General features: G+C 51.0%; 1 protein-coding gene across 4 annotated transcripts in view; it reads left to right on the forward strand.

Annotated features, from left to right (window-relative positions):
* Nucleotides 1-17,737, forward strand: part of PITPNM2 (phosphatidylinositol transfer protein membrane associated 2) — a 146,061-nt gene that overhangs the window by 105,447 nt on the left and 22,877 nt on the right. For 3 of the 4 annotated variants that reach the window (XM_082640926.1, XM_082640929.1, XM_082640927.1), the window contains exons 2-4: nt 7,606-7,778; nt 15,020-15,234; nt 16,338-16,459. In XM_082640926.1, the coding sequence (XP_082497052.1) occupies nt 7,701-7,778; nt 15,020-15,234; nt 16,338-16,459 (415 nt within the window). In that variant the 5' untranslated portion in view covers nt 7,606-7,700. The remainder of the gene's footprint in view (nt 1-7,605; nt 7,779-15,019; nt 15,235-16,337; nt 16,460-17,737) is intronic. The other variant, XM_082640928.1, reaches the window with a different exon arrangement.

Below are 17,737 nucleotides of genomic sequence, written 5' to 3' on the forward strand. Positions count from 1 at the left end.
TTTTAAAAAAAATGGGTGGTACTCTACATGCATCTTAAAAATAAAAAATCAAATTTAATTTTGCTTGAATTTAACCAAAGATAAATCACCTACTTGCATGTATCTAAAATGAAACAGAAGGGAATTGTTAAACTTCAGAAAAACATTTCTTCATCATAAGTGATAATAGTTCCTAACAGGTTAAAGTTAAGGTGAGAAAAGAGGGAAACAAACTTAACAGCTTTATTAGATATAGTTCACATACCATACAATTCACATTTAAAGTGTACAATTCAATGGTTTGGGGCCTATTACATTAATCTTTAAAATTGTGATATATATTTATCTATAACACAAAATTTGCCATTTTAACCATTTTTAAGTGTACAATTGTGTAGCATTAGTACATTTCCAATATTGTACAACTCTCCTCACTACTATTTCCAAAATTTTTTTATCACCGAAATTGAAACTCCATAAGCATTCGACAATGACCCCCTATTCCCCTCTCTCCCTGGTAACCTCTAATCTACTTTCTGAGAGAAAAACTTTTAAAAGGTTGGAGTCGTTAATTTTTTTAAGTAATAAAATTTATTTTTTAGTTTTAAATTTACAGAAAAATTGAGAGGAAGGTACAGAGATTCTCCATATACTCCCTGCCCCCACACAAGCACAGCCTCCCCTTTTATCAACATCCCCCTCCATTATCAACGTCCCCCTCCAGATGGTGCAGTACAACTGATGACCCTACATTGGTACATCATTATCACCCAAAGCCCATTGTTTACATTAGGGGTCACTCTTTGTGTTGTACATTCTATGAGTTTTGACAAATGTATAATGATACACATCCACCATAGTAGCATCATACAGAATAGTTCCACTGCCCTAAAAATTCCTGTGCTTCAACTATTTATCCCTCCTTAGTTTTTTAACCTACATAATGAATCAAATTCCATGCTTCTGTTTTTCCACTCTCAACTTTTGTTAGTTATATTATTTGTGGACTTTGTCAAGGTTTTTGTATTCTATTCAATAACCATAATTGCCTTGGTTTCAAAAATATTAACTCAGTATTCACCAGGATTCCTCCATTGATGAACTTACTTTTATTTATCTTTTGGTTGGTTGGATTTTAGCATCAGGTAATTTTTAAAAGATGTTATAGATGTCTAGGCTCCTAAATGCATGTTTCAGGATGTCTATTAACTTTATGCTTAAAGGACAACTTAGCTGGGTATAAAATTCTGGTTTACAATTTCTTTCTCTTAGAATTCTATAGATATTGCTCCACTGTTTTCTGAAATTGTGTTGCTGAGGAGGATTCTGATTGTCCTCCACCCATCTCCCCGTGCCCCCTAGTTATATGATTCTTTCTTTATCCTTTAAGCTCAATAACTTTTTTTAGGATGTCTCGGTGTTCATTACCATCAGGTTTTCCTGGACTACAGAATGGCAGTTAATCTGCAGAGTCAAGTCTTTTTTATTTCAGGGAATTTTTTCATTATATATTTGAATACTTCCCCCACCCCCGTTCTATTATTCTATTTCCTCAGAGAAGCATACTAATTATGTATATGTTGGATTTCCTTTTGCCTCCCATATCTGTCATTTTGTCTTATCAGTCTTCATTTAATCTTGTGTGAGTTCCTCAAGCCCGCCCACCGTCTCTAATTGTTCACACTGTGCTTTGCCCCTTTATTCATTGCTTATAGTATGGCTTTTAAAAAATATCTGTGATGTATGTATTTTTCTTTCCCATTTTCCCCTGAACTCTGCTAACCAGCCTTTCAACGTTCATCTCTTCTGTCATCCCATCATTTCTTTTTTAAATTTCTATGTTTCCTTCCTTCCACTCCTCCACCCCCACCAGTTTCTAAGAGATTGTATCTGTCATTTCTCTGAGTCAATGGAGAACTGTCTTTTCTGAAGTCTTTCTGCATTTCTGTGGATGATTCCTCGTGTGATGCATGTTCTTCACTTGCCCCCCACCCTTAATGCATAGGACCCACGTGAGTTCCTTTCTGATTATTGTTCTCTAGCTACCTTCTAAATAGCAGCGTGTGGGAAATGCAAGGAGTGATCTGGAGCAGCCTGCAGCTGCATTTTGGGCTTATTTATTGTCTGGAAGACTCTCTTCCCAGAGCTGTTTTTTGTCCTGTGCCCGGGGATTCCAGCTCTCTCAGGTTTGGGGGTTCATGCAGTCATGGTGGTTCACAGAAAAGCTCTTTAGGTCTCTGACTCTCTGTATTATGACCAGCCCCTCACTGCCCCTTCTCCCTCCCAAGCCCCACTTCATTCCTTTACCTGGAGAACTAGGTTCTGTCATAGAAACGGCATATTGGTGTGATTTTCCCATTGGCTCTCACTCCCCTCCCATTCCATAATGTAAAATTGCATCTCTGCGTGTACTCAGTTGTTCACAGCAGCCCTATTCCCGTCAGCCCCAAATTGGAAATGACCCAAATGCCCATCAACAATGGAATGGTTAAATCAATTACAGAATATTCACCCAGTGAAATATTAGACAGCAGTGAGAGGGAACCGTCTACCACTACATGCAACAAATTGGATGAACCCCAGGAACATGATGTGGACCAAAAGCAGCCAGAATCAAAAGTGCACTTACAGCCTGATTCCATATGAAACTGCTCATTCGGTGGGTCAAAGACAGTTGGATATTGGCAGTTCGTAGGCTTCAACCTAGTGCAAAATACAAAACAGGCAAAAGGCAGATGGTTATTCATGGTTGGGGAGGTGTGCCTGGGGGAGGGTGCTTCTGGGTTATTCATTTTCCGTTTCTTGATCTGGGTGCTGGCTGTATATGGGTGTGTTCAGTTTGTGAAAATATTTGTCCTTATGATATGTGCCCTAGACTCCATCCTTCCATGTCTTTCAGGAGGTGGTATTTGTTCAGAGGTCCGAGGCGGCACATGTTAGCTGTCAGCATGTTCCTTCCTCCCAGCTCAGACCTTGTGGTGTCTGGCTGGTATCCTTCATGGCCTGTGGTTCGGGGCTGCAGCCATTTCCTCGTTTCTCGGCCGTGGTGACTTTTCTCTATCTTTAGCCGCTCTGTGTCGTTTTGAGAACGGAAGTGCTCCTACTCCTCTGTCTTCAACAGGAAGTCAGGATAGTTGTCAGAACCAACTAGCACAGGTGTAGAAAGAAACAGATCTGGCTTTCTTAAGTAAATAAAATGCTAGTATCTGATGAGACCAGAGACTGTTGGCCCTTTCAGAGTGACCTCCCTGAAAGACAGCCCCCCGAGGGGCCAGTGTCCCTCTCCCGAGGCACTGTTCCTCTTGCTGGGAGTGACCCAAGGGGGTCACAGTGACCAGAGCGCTGACGGCTTCCCAGAGAGCAGCCCTGGTTGGTGTGGGTGACCGCAGACCTTCCCCAGGGCTGCTCGGAAGGACGGCTTGGCTTCTGTGTGGAAGTGCTTGTTGGGAAACTTATGCTTTGTGGTTACACCCTGTCTGGCGAGTATGTCTTACCTCCCCTGGGAGAGAGCCTTCTTGAAGCAAGTGATGGTCTCTTGTCACCCTGCTCCCGCCCCACCAGACCCTGAACTCCATGGGCGCGTGGGTGTGGCTGTCATGCCTGCTGCAGGGAGCAGCTTCATCTCAGCCTTGGGCACAGCCTGCCCTGTGGAGAGTGGCCCCCGGTGGCCTCCGTGCACCCACCGCCCTGGCCCCATCCTCCGGGGACACAGTGTGGCGACGCCGGGGGCGCGCCAGTGGGAGGTGTCTCCGATGGGGCGGCGCGTTCCCACCGCGGGGCCTTTGTGCTGTTCGTCGTCCTCCCACGTGCTCTGCTGAGCGGAATCTCACGGATCCTGGGAAACCCAGCTCACGTCGGCTGAAAGCTCCACGTTCTGTGAAGCCTTTTCCAAGTCCCTCTGGACTGAGAGACGAACACCCCCTGGCAGGTGAGCATTTCACCCGCACTCATCTCGGTGACACTGGCAATGACTCTGGACGGCGGGTGGCATTATCCCCATTTGACGTATGGAAAGACCGAGGCTCGGCGGGCATGGATCACACGGCTGGGAAACGTGTTGTCAGGTTGCGACCTCAGATCCCGGCGGGGGGCTCCGCTGTGACTGCTGCACATTTTGTGTCACTCTTAGAGTTCTGAGTCCTCTCCTATCATTAGTCACCATGCACTTAACTATAACTAGACAGGACCGTTTATTTTATTTTATTTTTTTATTTTTTGCGGTACGCGGGCCTCTCACTGTTGTGGGCTCTCCCGTTGCAGAGCACAGGCTCCAGGCTCAGCGGCCATGTGCAGGCTCAGCGGCCATGGCTCACGGGCCCAGCCGCTGCGTGGTATGTGGGATCTTCCCGGACCGGGGCACGAACCCGTGTCCCCTGCATCGGCAGGCGGACTCTCAACCACTGTGCCACCAGGGAAGCCCCAGGACCGTTTATTTTGTTCTTTCCTTCTACATACCTACCTCTGTCACTCTTTGGCCCCTGTTGGGTGGAGGCACAGCTGTCTTCCTCTAGCCCAGCAGGAGATGGAAATGCAGCCTAAGCGGCGTGTTGTCTTCCGGGGGGCCGTCGTGGGGTTATTGCCCTTGGTCGGCCCTAAGCTTCGCCTGCGAGCCCAGCTCCCCCAGGACATGGGAGCCGCTGAGGGACCTCTGGATATGTGTCCCCTCCCTGTCTCTGTGCCCTCAGGCTGCACGTGGAGATGTGGACGCCCCTTGTGGGATTACAGCTCACTGGGTAGCTTGTCTTTGGGAGAAGAAAGCGGAGACTTGGGGAGGAGAGGAACCTTATCCTGTGTGTGTTCCAGACACATGTTCACAGGGCCCCCGAAATCGAGAACCAAGCCTGTGTCTGGGTGCTGGCTCATGCTCTGAGGGTCCATCCAGGTGTTAGGATGGGGGGACGTGGAGGCTGTTGGGGGGAAATAGAGGCTTCTAAGGAAAAAGCATAGTCCGGCCCCACATCCTGCCCTGGTGCCTGGTGGGCTGGAAGAGGCAAACCAGTGGACATTTGGTCTGACGTGTGTGGGCGAGCGCGGGCAGGTCATTTACTGTGGAGCCATGAAGAGTCCAGAAGGGCAGGTTGCTTAGAGTTTCTCGAGAACATATAGAGATTGCATCTGACCTCTTTGTTGGCAATTTAGATGACGACGCGGACTTGCCCAAGCTCACTCTGGGTCATTGCATTATCCCTTGCTACAGAAGGAGCCCACAAAACCATGTGGAAAAGCTTTGGAAACATGGCCCTTATCGAACCTAGGTTTTCCTTTTCCTGTCTCCAGTCCGCATTTCATCCAGCCTCTCGCAAGCATACGGTTCTCTCTCCTTTGTTTGTGTCAGGAGGTTCCCAAATCGGGTGCCTGTCCTACCCTCTTGGGGGTGTCAGCCTGGGTGCCTTGCTGCCCCAGCTGAGCCCAGGGTCTTGTTTCCTTGTTTTGGCTGTGCCTCGAGGCTTGCGGGATCTTGCTAGTTACCCGCCAGGGATCGAACCCGTGCCCTCGGCAGTGAAAACGCAGAGTCCTAACCACTCTACTGCCAGGGAGTTCCGTCAGCGTCTTGTGTCACATCCTCCTGTGGAAGGAGGTGGTGCCTTGGGGGCTCTGGACCATCACTCGTCTCCCCTGCGGCCTCAGCTTCCAGCCAGACTTGAGCTTGGACCTGTGGGCCTCGGAGCCAAGTGCAGGCAGCCCGCAGCCTCTTTCAGCTCGGGCCCCGAACCCACGTGCCCTCTCAGCTGTTGGCTGGACCCACACCTTCAAGGAAGGTTAGAGGTGATGTTTGCACATGAGCACGGCCTCTGGAGAGTTGAGTCCTCCCCTCTGGGGTAAGCTCAGTGGTCCGGGGTTGATCAGGGAAGAGACAGGACCCGGAGGGGCAGTAACAAGCTTTCCTGGATGGCGCTGGGACAGGTTTGCTAGGGTGGAAAATTTCTCCCAGCAAGAGGCCTTCCAGATGCAGTGATGTGGGACCACCACCCAGAAAGGGAGAGGCGGAATTAGACAGGGGGCTCACGTGTCTAGGTGGCACTGCTCAAAATCACGACAGAGAGCCTCTGGGTCACAAAACTCCCCCTTTGGGGTCTTTAATGAACTCAGGTTTGTCTCATCTATGCCTAGCAGATGTTGGGTGCAGTTTCTGGGGTATGTAAAGTAGATGAACTCTAATTGGCTAAAAAGATGTTTATCTGGACTGTATTTCAAGCAGTTGGATAAGTGAGAAGTTGAGTTTGGTGCTGGGTGTTTTGGGGGCTAATCGCCCTACCTGCTGTAAAGAAGGAAACAACATGGGGGTCACTTTAGGCTAATAACGTGGGGGCCATCCCCAGCCTCCATCTCTCTCCTTAGGTGGTTTATTAAAGAATTTCTTTCCACCTTACGTACTGAAGGTCCCAAGAGTTCTGGTATACATGCTTTTCCCAGTCGCGTTAGTTATCCAGTAATGCGTTAGTGCCTGGCTGATGCGCAGGCCTCGTACACATGGTGCCCTGGGGAAGCTGCCCGCCCGGTCGGCCCTTGCTTTTATCACTTAGCCAGCGTCCTGCCTCCAGTCCCTGTGAATCCTCACTGACTGCTGTCCCCGGCGTGGTCCTTCTAAACTACTATCCTGATTCTGCCACTGCCTGTCTTGGAAACCTTCACTCAGCTTCCAGTTAACAGCATCCAGTCTCTCTGGGGGTAACCAAATATATCCGCAGCAAAGCCCCCACCACCTAGGGGACAGATTATGATGCATGATTTCATTTTCCAGATCACTGCAGGTATGCCTCCTTCAAGCGTTAAGTTTTGTTTTGTTTTTTTAAAATATGATTGCTTTAGGTGCAAGTCTTCATCAAATATCTTGTCCTCTTCAATACAAGTTACTGTGAATACATTGCTTGCTTATATTTTTTAAATAGCTTTATTGCGATATAATTCACATGCCGTGCAATCCACCCATTTATCTTATTTTCCTCTTCTACCTCCAAGACCTTGCCCAATGTCGGCAGTAGAGTAGGTATCAATAAGCAGCTGGTGGTGGATTGAACTGAAACTACACTTAAGGTCACCTCTTTTGATAACTCGGGATCTCCTGCCAGGAAGCAGGGTTGCCATCTGCACCTGGTAACAGCAGCAGAACCGATCGCCCTGACGCCGATTGGTCCCAGACTGCTGATTTTTAAAATTCTCGCGTCTGTTTTTCGTAGTTTTGTCTGTCCTGCCTTCTTGCCGGCCCTCATCACTCGCTGCCGTCACCGTGCCAGCCTCCAGCTCCTCCAGAACACTGGGGAGCTGCGGCTGCAGGCTGTTAGAACCTTGCGTAAAACAAGAACGCGATGCTCTTGACTCTTAGGGGATGTGATGCCCTCCCATCGCCTGGCCCTCGCTAGCAGGATAACAATCCTTTATTTCCTCGTGGCTGATCAGAGTTTATACATGTCCTCTACACAGTCGCTTAGCAAACAGGGAAAATGGAGGCTGGGGAGGTGAGGGAACTTGCTCAAGGTCACGCGGTGGGCTCAGGGTCACACAGTGGGCTCATGGCTGACTTGAGACCAGAACTCTAGCCTGGGGTCTAGACCAGGCCCTTCCCGTGCTACTTTACCCATCAGCTTTTGCAGAAAGTGACTCTCCTGTCCTCTCTTTCTCTCTCAGGGGTCCTTGGTGAATTTTGTCATGGTTATTTAAGGAACCTCGCCTAGAAGTCCCAACGCACAGTTCCCCATTGACGGGAAGGCTTGGACTCCAAGATGATTATAAAGGAATATCGGATTCCTCTGCCAATGACCGTGGAGGAGTACCGCATTGCCCAGCTGTACATGATACAGGTGGGTGGTGAGGCCGTGCACACAGCAGCTCTCAGCACCGGCGTGGAGGGTTGGGTGGCACTGTGGCCTTCACAGAAGTATCTGCCCGGTAGGCTTCTGGTCAGTGTCTGAATTGCACTGGAGCTCTGGCTTCCAAGCACGAAGCCAGGCACATGCAACACGCCATGGATGTTTGTGGCATTGGATTGTCTCGCCAGCACTGTATTCACAGCACTGACAAGACTAACACTCTTTGTATAGAACACCCATCCTCTTACTGATCCAGATATTATCCTTGTCTTTAGTCAGCTTGGGCTGTATAACAAAATGCTACAGACTGGGTGGCTTAAACAACAGACGTTTATTTCTCACAGTTCTAGAGGCTGGGAAGTCCAAGATCAAGGTGCTGACAGGTTTGGTGTCTGGTAAGGGCCCTCTTCCTGGCTTACAGACGGCCACCTGCTTGCTGTGTCTTCACACGGCGTAAGGAGCCTGGGAGCTCTCTGGGGCCTCCTTTATAAGGGCACTAATTCCACCCACATGACCTAATCACCTCCCAAAGGCCTGACCCCCTAGCATCATCCCACTGGAGGTTGGGGCTTCGACATATGAATTTGGGGGACAGTGGACACAAACGTCCAGTCCATGACAATCCATTTGACAGACAGGAAGGTGTAAGACCCAGAGAAGTTAAGTGACTTGTCCAAGAGCACACAGCCTGCCTCCCGGCTCTAGGTATGCACTTTCCCCATGCCTTAGGCTAAGTGGCTGGTTTACAGAGTCACAAATGACTTTGAGGATGACCGGGCCTGTGACAAACCAGAGATGATCACCCCACCCCAGATGTTGCTGGCCTCCCTACTCAGTGCCTGACTAACCTGGAACCCAGGATAGGGAGACCCAGGATCGGGTCCTCATGGCCCAGATGTGACCTCAGCTCCTGCTCGTTGGGGTGCTGGCTGCGGTCCTGCCCCATGGGGGTCGCCATCCCAGCTTCTCTGCCAGCCTCTTGCTCATCCTCGGTGCCCCAGCAGTTTGCCTGGCCTGGCAGCTTTCCTCCCAGTTGGGGGTCTGATTATGAACCCGCTCCCGGCCTGGCTCTGGCTTTTCTGGGTACACGGATGCCTCGGTGCAGCCCCTGGCTGCGCAAGTGTTACACGGGGCCATCAGGGCAGGGAGAGCCCGGCAGGGCCTGCACCTTCATCCCGAGTCTGACCCGGCCCTCAGCGTGGGAAGCTTGGCTGGGAAGAGAACAGAAGGCCAACTCAGCCTCTCTGGGGGGCTTTTTGCTCCATGCTGCTTCAGAAGCGCCACTCAATTCCCTCTTGAACCACTTACCCAGTAATTATTCCTCGAGAGTGGGGAGAGGTGAAACTGGCATCAGCCCCCCAGCGCCAGGCACTCTGGAAATCTCTCAGCCTGTTCAAGGACCAGGCTGATCTGCCAAAGGCACTGTTTGTCCTGTGGCTTCCTCATTCCTCGCCGAGCCAGGGGAGCCCTGGACCCTAACCCTGGACCACAGCAGGTGGCCCTCAGCTCTGCTAGGGGGCTGGGAGCGTCAAGATCCCAGGAGGCTGACTTTCAGCTTCCAGTTTATCCCAAGCTTTTTCAAGTATGTAAACACCTCTGACTCAGGGCTCCTCAGACACCTGCCATCTGCACCCCCTGTTTTAAGGTGCTTTTTTCAACATCTATCCTATGCCTCCAGTTAATGTGAAACCTTCCCAGCCTCCTAGGTGATGCCTCCTACAGCCCCACTCACACTGTGTGCCTCTCGAGGCCAGCCTCCGCTGCTCCCGCTCTGGCATTGTCTTACCCGCCTCTGGCTCCACGGTTCCGGAGGCGCTCCATCCACCGTGGGGGTGATGGACAAGCCCATTATCTCCACTGTGTGACAGTTTCGTGGGTGTGAACGTACATCACAGCTCACCAGCTGTACTTTTACAAATAGATGGTTTATTGTATGTCAATCCTACCTCAATAATGCTGTTTAAAAACTAAGTTAAATTCACCAGACTTTTCTGTGCCCGGCCTGGGAAAGGGCTAGGCTACAGAGACGAATAAAAAGTGCTTTCTGCGCTCCAGGATTGCCTGCGGGGAGACGGATGTGTATGCGGCCCACTGAATAGAGGCCAGAGCAGTGGGGCTAGGAGGCTGGGAGCCCAGTGCTCCAGGAGGGCCTCCATTCCGAGCTGGGCCTTATGAGATGGATGGTCCATCAAGGAAGGCAGCTTCGTTTTTCTGGAAAGAAGAGCAAGACCTTAGTTCATTGCCCGCTGATCCCGCTTACCATCTGGGGTGGCAGCTAGGAAGAGGCCGGCCTTCTGAACAAGCCACCTCCTCCCTGAGGCTGTGAACAAGATGGGCTCCCGTATCAAACTGCCTCATACCTGCCTGACCAGTGCTCAATATACATGCTGTTCAAGGTTAAAAAAAAGAAATGAAGGAAAGAAAGAAAAAAAGAAAAATTGGGGCTTCCCTGGTGGCGCAGTGGTTGAGAGTCCGCCTGCCGATGCAAGGGACACGGGTTCGTGCCCCGGTCCGGGAAGATCCCACATGCCGCAGAGCGGCTGGGCCCGTGAGCCATGGCCGCTGGGCCTGCGCGTCCGGAGCCTGTGCTCCGCAACGGGAGAGGCCACAACAGTGAGAGGCCCGCGTACCGCAAAAAAAAAAAAAAGAGAGAGAAATTGGTCTGGCTGGGAGAGAGCCTTCCATCCTAGGAGGTGCCCAGCAAACGGGGGAAGCTATCAGAAGCGGCTTAGCCAGGACCCTGGACAGCTCTGAGAGCTGCCTGACTGGCCGGCGTTTCTTGGACTTTGAATCCTTTACCCCCCACCCCCTTCATCCGGTGCTTTTTCTGCACCAGGCCCCTGCCGGCTCAGGCTCCTCCCTTGCAGACCCCAGGCCCCAGGGATGGGGGAGGGGAGGAGAGAAGTGGGGAGGGGCCTTCACCCAGCCTGTGCGGGCAGGGCAGGGTAGGTCAAGCCCGCAGTCTCCGGGGAGGCACCACAGCAAGCGCACCACTTGCTTGCGGGAGTGGTTGGCAGGGATGGGCAGTGGCTTCTGATGTGAGCAGGACCCTCCCCTCCTCCTCTTCTCCTCTCCCCCATCCCTGGGGCCTGGGGTCTGTGCAGCCCCAGTGAGGCCAGGTGGGAGGCACCCTCCCCGCCCCTGCTCCCTCTCTGGCCTTCCTGTGCCTTCTCTGCCCTGGGATCCCTGGCAGGCCGCACCTCAGCCCTCAGAGACTCCGTGTGCCCTGACCCCTCTGACCTGCACATCCTCTTCTCACCGAGCCACCCAGCACCCAGATGTTTCATTCCCTGGGGCTGCCGTAACAAAGCACCACAAACTGGATGGCTTAAAGCAACAGAAATTTATTCTCTCAAAGTTCTGGAGGACAGAAGTCCAAAATCAAGGTGTCAGCGGGCCGTACTCCCTCTGAAGGCTCTGGGGGGCTGGGGGGCATCCTCCCTCGACTCTCCCAGCTTCTGGTGGTGGCCGGCAATCCTTGGCGTTCCTTGGTTGAAAGCTGTTTCACTCCAGTCTCTGCCTGTGTTGTCACATGGCTGCCCGCCCTGTGTGTGTGTCTGTGTCTCCGTTTTCTCTTCTTATAATGATCTCTTCTCATTGGATTTAGGACCCACCCTAAGTTGTCTAATCCATCTAAGTTAAGATGACCTCATCTTAAGTAATTATCAGTACATCTGCAAACACCCTATTTCCAGATAAGGTCACAGTTTGACATGCTAGGTAGACATGGATTTGGGCGGGGAGGCCTTTAACCCACTACACTGGGGCTTGGGCAGTCAGGTAGCCCCATCCCCACTTATAGTTTTAGAAACTGAGACCAGACACAAGAAGCAACTTGTCCAGGATGAGAGGAAGTTGGCCACAGGGTTAGGACTACGGTCTCTGTACTTGCTCAATAACTACTTATCAGCACCTACCTTGTCCCGAGGCGTTTTCCTTGAGGCGCTCACTGCTTTGGGGCGAGCAGGCCCTGGAATCCAACAGGTCTGAGTTCGTCCTGGCTCTGCTGTTTGGTAACTGTGTAACCTTGGACGGGTCGCTCGGCCTCTCTGAGGCTCCACCTTCCCCTCTGTACCTTGGGGGTGATAGTAGTCCTGCAGTCTTCTCAAGGGCTCATTGCAGTAACTCTATGAGAAAGCGCATGCCAAGCGCTTAGCACAACTGCTAATAAACGAAGCTACTGTAAGAGGCGGAATCTTGGAAAGCATCCAGGAAATGGTCGCTGTTTTCATTACGGAATCCGGGCCACATTCCAGGAGCTCCTTTAAAGAGGGAGGAATGGCATGTCCCTGCTCTGACTCCATCTGTGGCCTCCACCAGGGTCTGCTCTTTTTTCTGAAGGGGACTCGGTGTCTCTGGCCATGGAGATGTATCACGTCTTTGTGCCTTAGAGAGGGTGCGTGCCCCGAGGGCGAGGCAGTGCGGTGGGGAGTGCCCGTGTACGTGTGCGAGGACTCAGGTGCGTGCATGTGTGCGTGCACGCGCACCTGCTGCTCAGGAAGCTGACCGAAGACGGCCTTGGTGGTACTGTCGTGTCACCATGGAAACAGATGCTGGGCTTAATGTCACCAGCACCGTGACCACGAGGTTCTGTGCAGAAGCAGAAACCTGAGCTTCTGGACCCTGGGAAGGACGTTCGTGGCAGAAAGACACTTGAAGGTGACCCAGGCATCACATCTCCAAGGCAGTGCCTCCGAGGCCCCTTCTCACTCCTCGTGTTTGATCTCTCTGAAATCTTAGTTGAGTACAAGAGGCAAGGTTGGTTTTTATTTGTTTGTTTTGTTTTATACCAGATTTATTGAGCTGTAAGTGCCACACCACACAATTCACACATTTAAAGTGTATAGTTTAGTGGCTTTTAGCACGTTCACAGAGTTGTGAAACCATCACAATTCTAGAGCATTTTCATCATCCCATAAAGAAGTCGCTCTCCATTTTCCCCCAACCCCCAGGCAATCAATAGTCTACTTTCTGACTCTCTGGATTTGCCTATTCTGGACATTTTATATAAATGGGATCGTATAGTATATGGCCTTTTGTGTCTGGTTTCTTTCACTCGGCATGTTTTCAAGGTTCATCTGTGTAGTAGCATGTGTCAGTACTTTATTCCTTTTTACAGCCAAATCATGTTTTATTGTATGGATATAATTCGTTTATCAGATATATTATTTACAAAAAATTTTCTCCCATTCTGTGGATTGTCCTTTCACTCTCTTGATAGTGTCCCTTGATGCACAAGTTTTTTTTTTTTCATTTTGATGAAGTCCAATTAACTATTTTTTCTTTGGTTGCTTGTGCTTTGGGTATCATATTTGAGAAACCATTGTCAAATCCAAGGTCATGACGATTTGCCCCTATGTTTTCTTCTAAGAGTTCTGTACTTTTAGTTCTTACAATCAGGGCTTTGATCCATTTTGAGTTCATCTTTATATGTGGTATGAGATAGTACTGCAGCTTCATTCTTTTGCACGTGGGTATCCAATCGTCCCAGCAGCATTTCTTGAAAAGACTCTTCCCTCCTGCATTGAATGGTTTTGGCACCTTGTTGAAAATCAATATGTATAGCGTATAGATCAGTGGGTTTATTTCTAAACTCTCCTCTCCATTCCATAGATCTGTCCTATGCCAGTACTACACTGTTTTGATTACTATAGTTTTTTTTTTTTTAAAGAGCTACTACCACCCGCAACGGGTGGATGAATCTTTTTTTTTTGGCTGCGTTTGTCCTTTGTTGCCGCGCGTGGACTTTCTCTAGCTGTGATGAGTGGGGGCTGCTGTTCGTTGCGGTGCAAGGGCTTCTCATCGCGGTGGCTTCTCTTGTTGCGGAGCATAGGCTCTAGGCGTGCGGGCTTCATTAGTTGTGGCACACAGGCTCAGTAGTTGTGGCTCATGGGCTTAGTTGTTCCGCGGCATGTGGGATCTTCCCAGACCAGGGCTTGAACCCGTATCCCCTGCATTGGCAGGCCGATTTCTTAACCACTGCGCCACTAGGGAAGTCCCTACTATAGTTGTGGGGTTTTTTGAAATTTATTTTTGGCTGAGTTGGGTCTTCGTTGCTGCAAGCGGGCTTTTCTCTAGTTGCGGTGAGCGGGGGCTACTCTTCGCTGTGGTGCACGGGCTCTAGAGCTCGTGGGCTTCAGTAGTTGTGGCATGTGGGCTCAGTAGTTGCGGCGCACGGGCTTAGTTGCTCCGTGGCATGTGGGATCTTCCCGGACCAGGGATCAAACCCGTGTCCCCTGCATTGGCAGGTGGATTCTTAACCACTGTGCCACCAGGGAAGTCCCCCTACTATAGTTTTATAGCAAGTTCTGGTATTGGAAAATGTGAGCATTCCAACTTCGTTTTTGTTTTCAAAATTGTTTCGGCTGTTTGAGAGCCCTAGAAGTTCCATGTGAATTTTAGGATCAGTTTTTCCCTTTCTACCAAAACTGCCATTGGATTTTGATAGGGATTACATTGGACCTGCAGATTGCTTTGGGGAGTATTGACATCTTAACAATATTAAATCTTCCAGTGCATGAACACAGATGTCTTTCCGTTTATTTAGATCTTCTTTAATTCCTTTCAGCAATGTTTTATAGCTTTCTGTGTACAAGTCTTGTACCTCCTTGGTTAAATTTATTCCCAGGTATTTTATTCTTTTGGGTGCTACTGTAAATGGAAATGATTTCTTTATTTCCTTTCTGCATTATTTGCTTTTGTGTGTTGATTTTGTATCCTGCAGCTCTGTTGAATATATGTATTAGGTCTAACAGATTTGGGGGGGATTCTTTAGGTTTTTCTGTACATGAGTGTGTCATCAACAAATTGAGGTAGTTTCACTTCTTCTTTTCCTATTCGAATGCCTCTTACTATTTCTTTTTCTTGCCTAATTTCTCTGGCTAGGACCTCCAGTACAGTGTTGGCCAGAGGTGAGAAAGCAGGCATCCTCACCCTGTTCCTGACCTTGGGACTACTTTCGGTCCCGGCACACTCAGGAGTCAGAACCGAGGAGTTTGCACATGCAGTGATGGGCTCGGACAGGGAACCGTGGCCCCTTCAGTCTCCTGCATGGGTGCTGGGGCACGTGGAGCCGGGGTGGGTGGGGGGCTGTCCTGAAGTGACACAGGAGGAGCCAGCCTGGTTGGCCAAAACCCCACCCCCCATTCAGCACCCTCGGCCAGTCTCCTGAACCCCTCCCCCTCCGCAGCGTGCTCTGGACCCACACATCGCTGGTGCTTTTGTCCCCACAGAAGAAGAGCCGGAACGAGACGTTCGGTGAAGGCAGCGGCGTGGAGATCCTGGAGAACCGGCCATACACGGACGGCCCTGGCGGCTCCGGGCAGTACACACACAAGGTGTACCATGTGGGCATGCACATCCCCAGCTGGTTCCGCTCCATCCTGCCCAAGGCAGCCCTGCGGGTGGTGGAGGAGTCCTGGAACGCCTACCCCTATACCCGAACCAGGTGAGCTTGCCCTCAGCCTCGTGCTGTCTGCTGGGGAAGCAACCCTGCAGCATAGATCCTGGTGCTGGTCCCCCAGACAGGCTCAATCCCCACACCCCAAGGAGCCCTGGCTTCTGGGGAGCTGAGCCTCCATTCTGAGTGGTATCCTGAAGGTCCCCCAAGTTCCCCCTCAGAGAACAGGCAGGAGAGGGAAGGGTATACCCCTAGGTGCCTTCTAGCCTGCCAGTGGGGGAGACCAGGAAGGTATGAGTCCAGGGAGGGCCATCTGAGACTCCTTTGCCATCTGGGAAGGCTCAGGGAATACAAACTCACTTTAAGGTTCACCTGGGAGTACAGGACAGTCAACCAGGTGGGAAGAAACACAAACTGAGGGTAGACCAGATGGCCCAGAGATGCCCTCCAACCCTGAGATCCCCTCCAACCCTGAGACCTTCAGCGACTATGATGATGTTTTATAACAAACCATGTTGAACAGGGCTTTCTTTGGATCCCTCTGGTAGGGGGGCTCTTCACTCTGTGGCCCCCACCCAATAGAGCTGAGCACTGCTTCGTTAGAAGAGATCGGGGGCTGCTCCCAGCTGGCCGCCCACTTGCTGAGCAGGTGGAGTCCCATGAATCTCCTGGGGTTTCCTTCCCCAGGTCGTTGAGGGCCTGGAGCTTGCTGGAGGATCCATCCAGGTTATTCCTCTTCCCAGCAGCACTTTCCTCCTCTGAGCTCATCTCCAGTCAAGAGAGAGGGGCTGTTTCCCTGTTGCCACACCTGGTTTCTTAGGGGACGGGGGACCGGGTGGCATGTCACACGAAGCGCTGGTCCAGATTCAGCTGACTCAGCAGTGTGCCACCTCAGCTGTGCCTGAGTCCACACCACGCCTCACACACGTGGACACAGGGCTGCCGGCAGCTTCCTGGAACGACTCCCTCTTCCCCCTAAACCCAGCCCTCCCCCCAACCTGGGCTTGGCTCTTCTTGGGACGAGGTGAAAGTCCAGGAGGTGGACAGGACAGACGAGTCTCAGCCACCACTCCAGCCCTCGTCCTCCACCCAGCCATCCACGCCTACACCTCTAAGCTCAAGTCCTGATGGATACTCTCCTTCCCCCGCAGGTTCACTTGCCCTTTTGTGGAGAAATTCTCCATTGACATCGAAACCTTTTATAAAACTGATGCTGGAGAAAACCCCAATGTGTTCAGCCTGTCTCCTGTGGAAAAGAACCAGCTGACGATCGGTAACCGTCTACCCTGACGCTCCCAACTCCGGGAAGGGCACAGGAGCCCTGCAGGGCTGAGTTCCCAGCTTCCCCGCCCGTGGGCCCCTTGATTCTGCCCCTGATCTTCAGGCCTGGCAGGCTGCAGACCAGCTCCTGTTCTGGGCGGGGAGGTTAGAGTCCAAGCAAGCCTGGTCGGAGGTCGGCGGGGAGGAAGGATGGGTCTCCTCGGCCCCATTTCCCTGACGTGCCCACTAAGGCTACGTGCGTTTCCCACTCAAGCCCCTTCCCTTCATCCCTTCGAAGTGTCCCCATCCCCAGAAATGCATGCGTGTGCTTGGGGGCCACATCAGGCTGACGGCCATGCGTGAGTGCCGCAGGCCGGATGGGGCCTGTGGCCCCTTGATGGTGGGTGGCCTCTGTTCTGCCCCCCTCTAGCTGACTGTGCCATGTGGGAAACAGGCCCCATTTGTTAAATCTTCTTTTTCAAGGGAGGCCAGAAATCAGGGTTTTCATGTGAAATCTTCCAATTCCTAAACGTTGACAACTAATTAAAAATCTTTGTAAATATGCCAGCCAAGCAAGACACATCTATGGACCAGCCGCACCTCAACAAGCCCCAAACCCGTAGGAACAAGCCATTGTGGTTCCCAGATGGGTGCACGGCTGTTGTTGGAGGGGTGTTGACGAACTCCCAGGCAGCCTCAGAGGCCTGGAGGGCAATCCCCTGAGACTCCACCCTCCTGCCGGAGTTTTTAGGCCCCAGAGGGCTTTGGGAGATACCTTAGCTTCCTAGGGCTACCAGAACGAAGTACCATAGACTAAGGGACTTAAGACAACAGATACTTTTTGTCTCACAGTTTTGGAGGTCAGAAGTCAAGGTCAAGGTGTCAGCAGGGTTGGCTCCTTCTGGGGTCCCTGAGGGAGAATCGGTTTGGGCCTCTCTCCTAGCTTCTGGTGGCTGCTGGCCATCTCTGGCGTTCCGCGGCTTGTAGACGCGTCACCTCAATCTCTGCCTTCATCTTTACATGGTGTTCTCTCTGCGTGCATGTCCGTATTCGAATTTCTCCTTTTTTTTTTTTTTTAATTGAAGTAGAGTTGATTTACAATGCTGTGTTAGTTTCAGGTGTATTTTTTTTTAATTGAGCCAAATTTCTCCTTTTTATAAGCACTCTAGTTATATTGGATTAGGTGCACCCTAATGACCTCGCTTTAATTAGATTTACTTCTTTAAAGACCCTGTCTCCAAATAAGGTCACATTCTGAGGCCCTGGGGGCCAGAACTCCAACGAATGAGTT

Source organism: Mesoplodon mirus (genome assembly GCF_964341445.2).
Source record: "Mesoplodon mirus genome assembly, chromosome: 13".
Lineage (NCBI taxonomy): Eukaryota > Metazoa > Chordata > Mammalia > Artiodactyla > Ziphiidae > Mesoplodon > Mesoplodon mirus.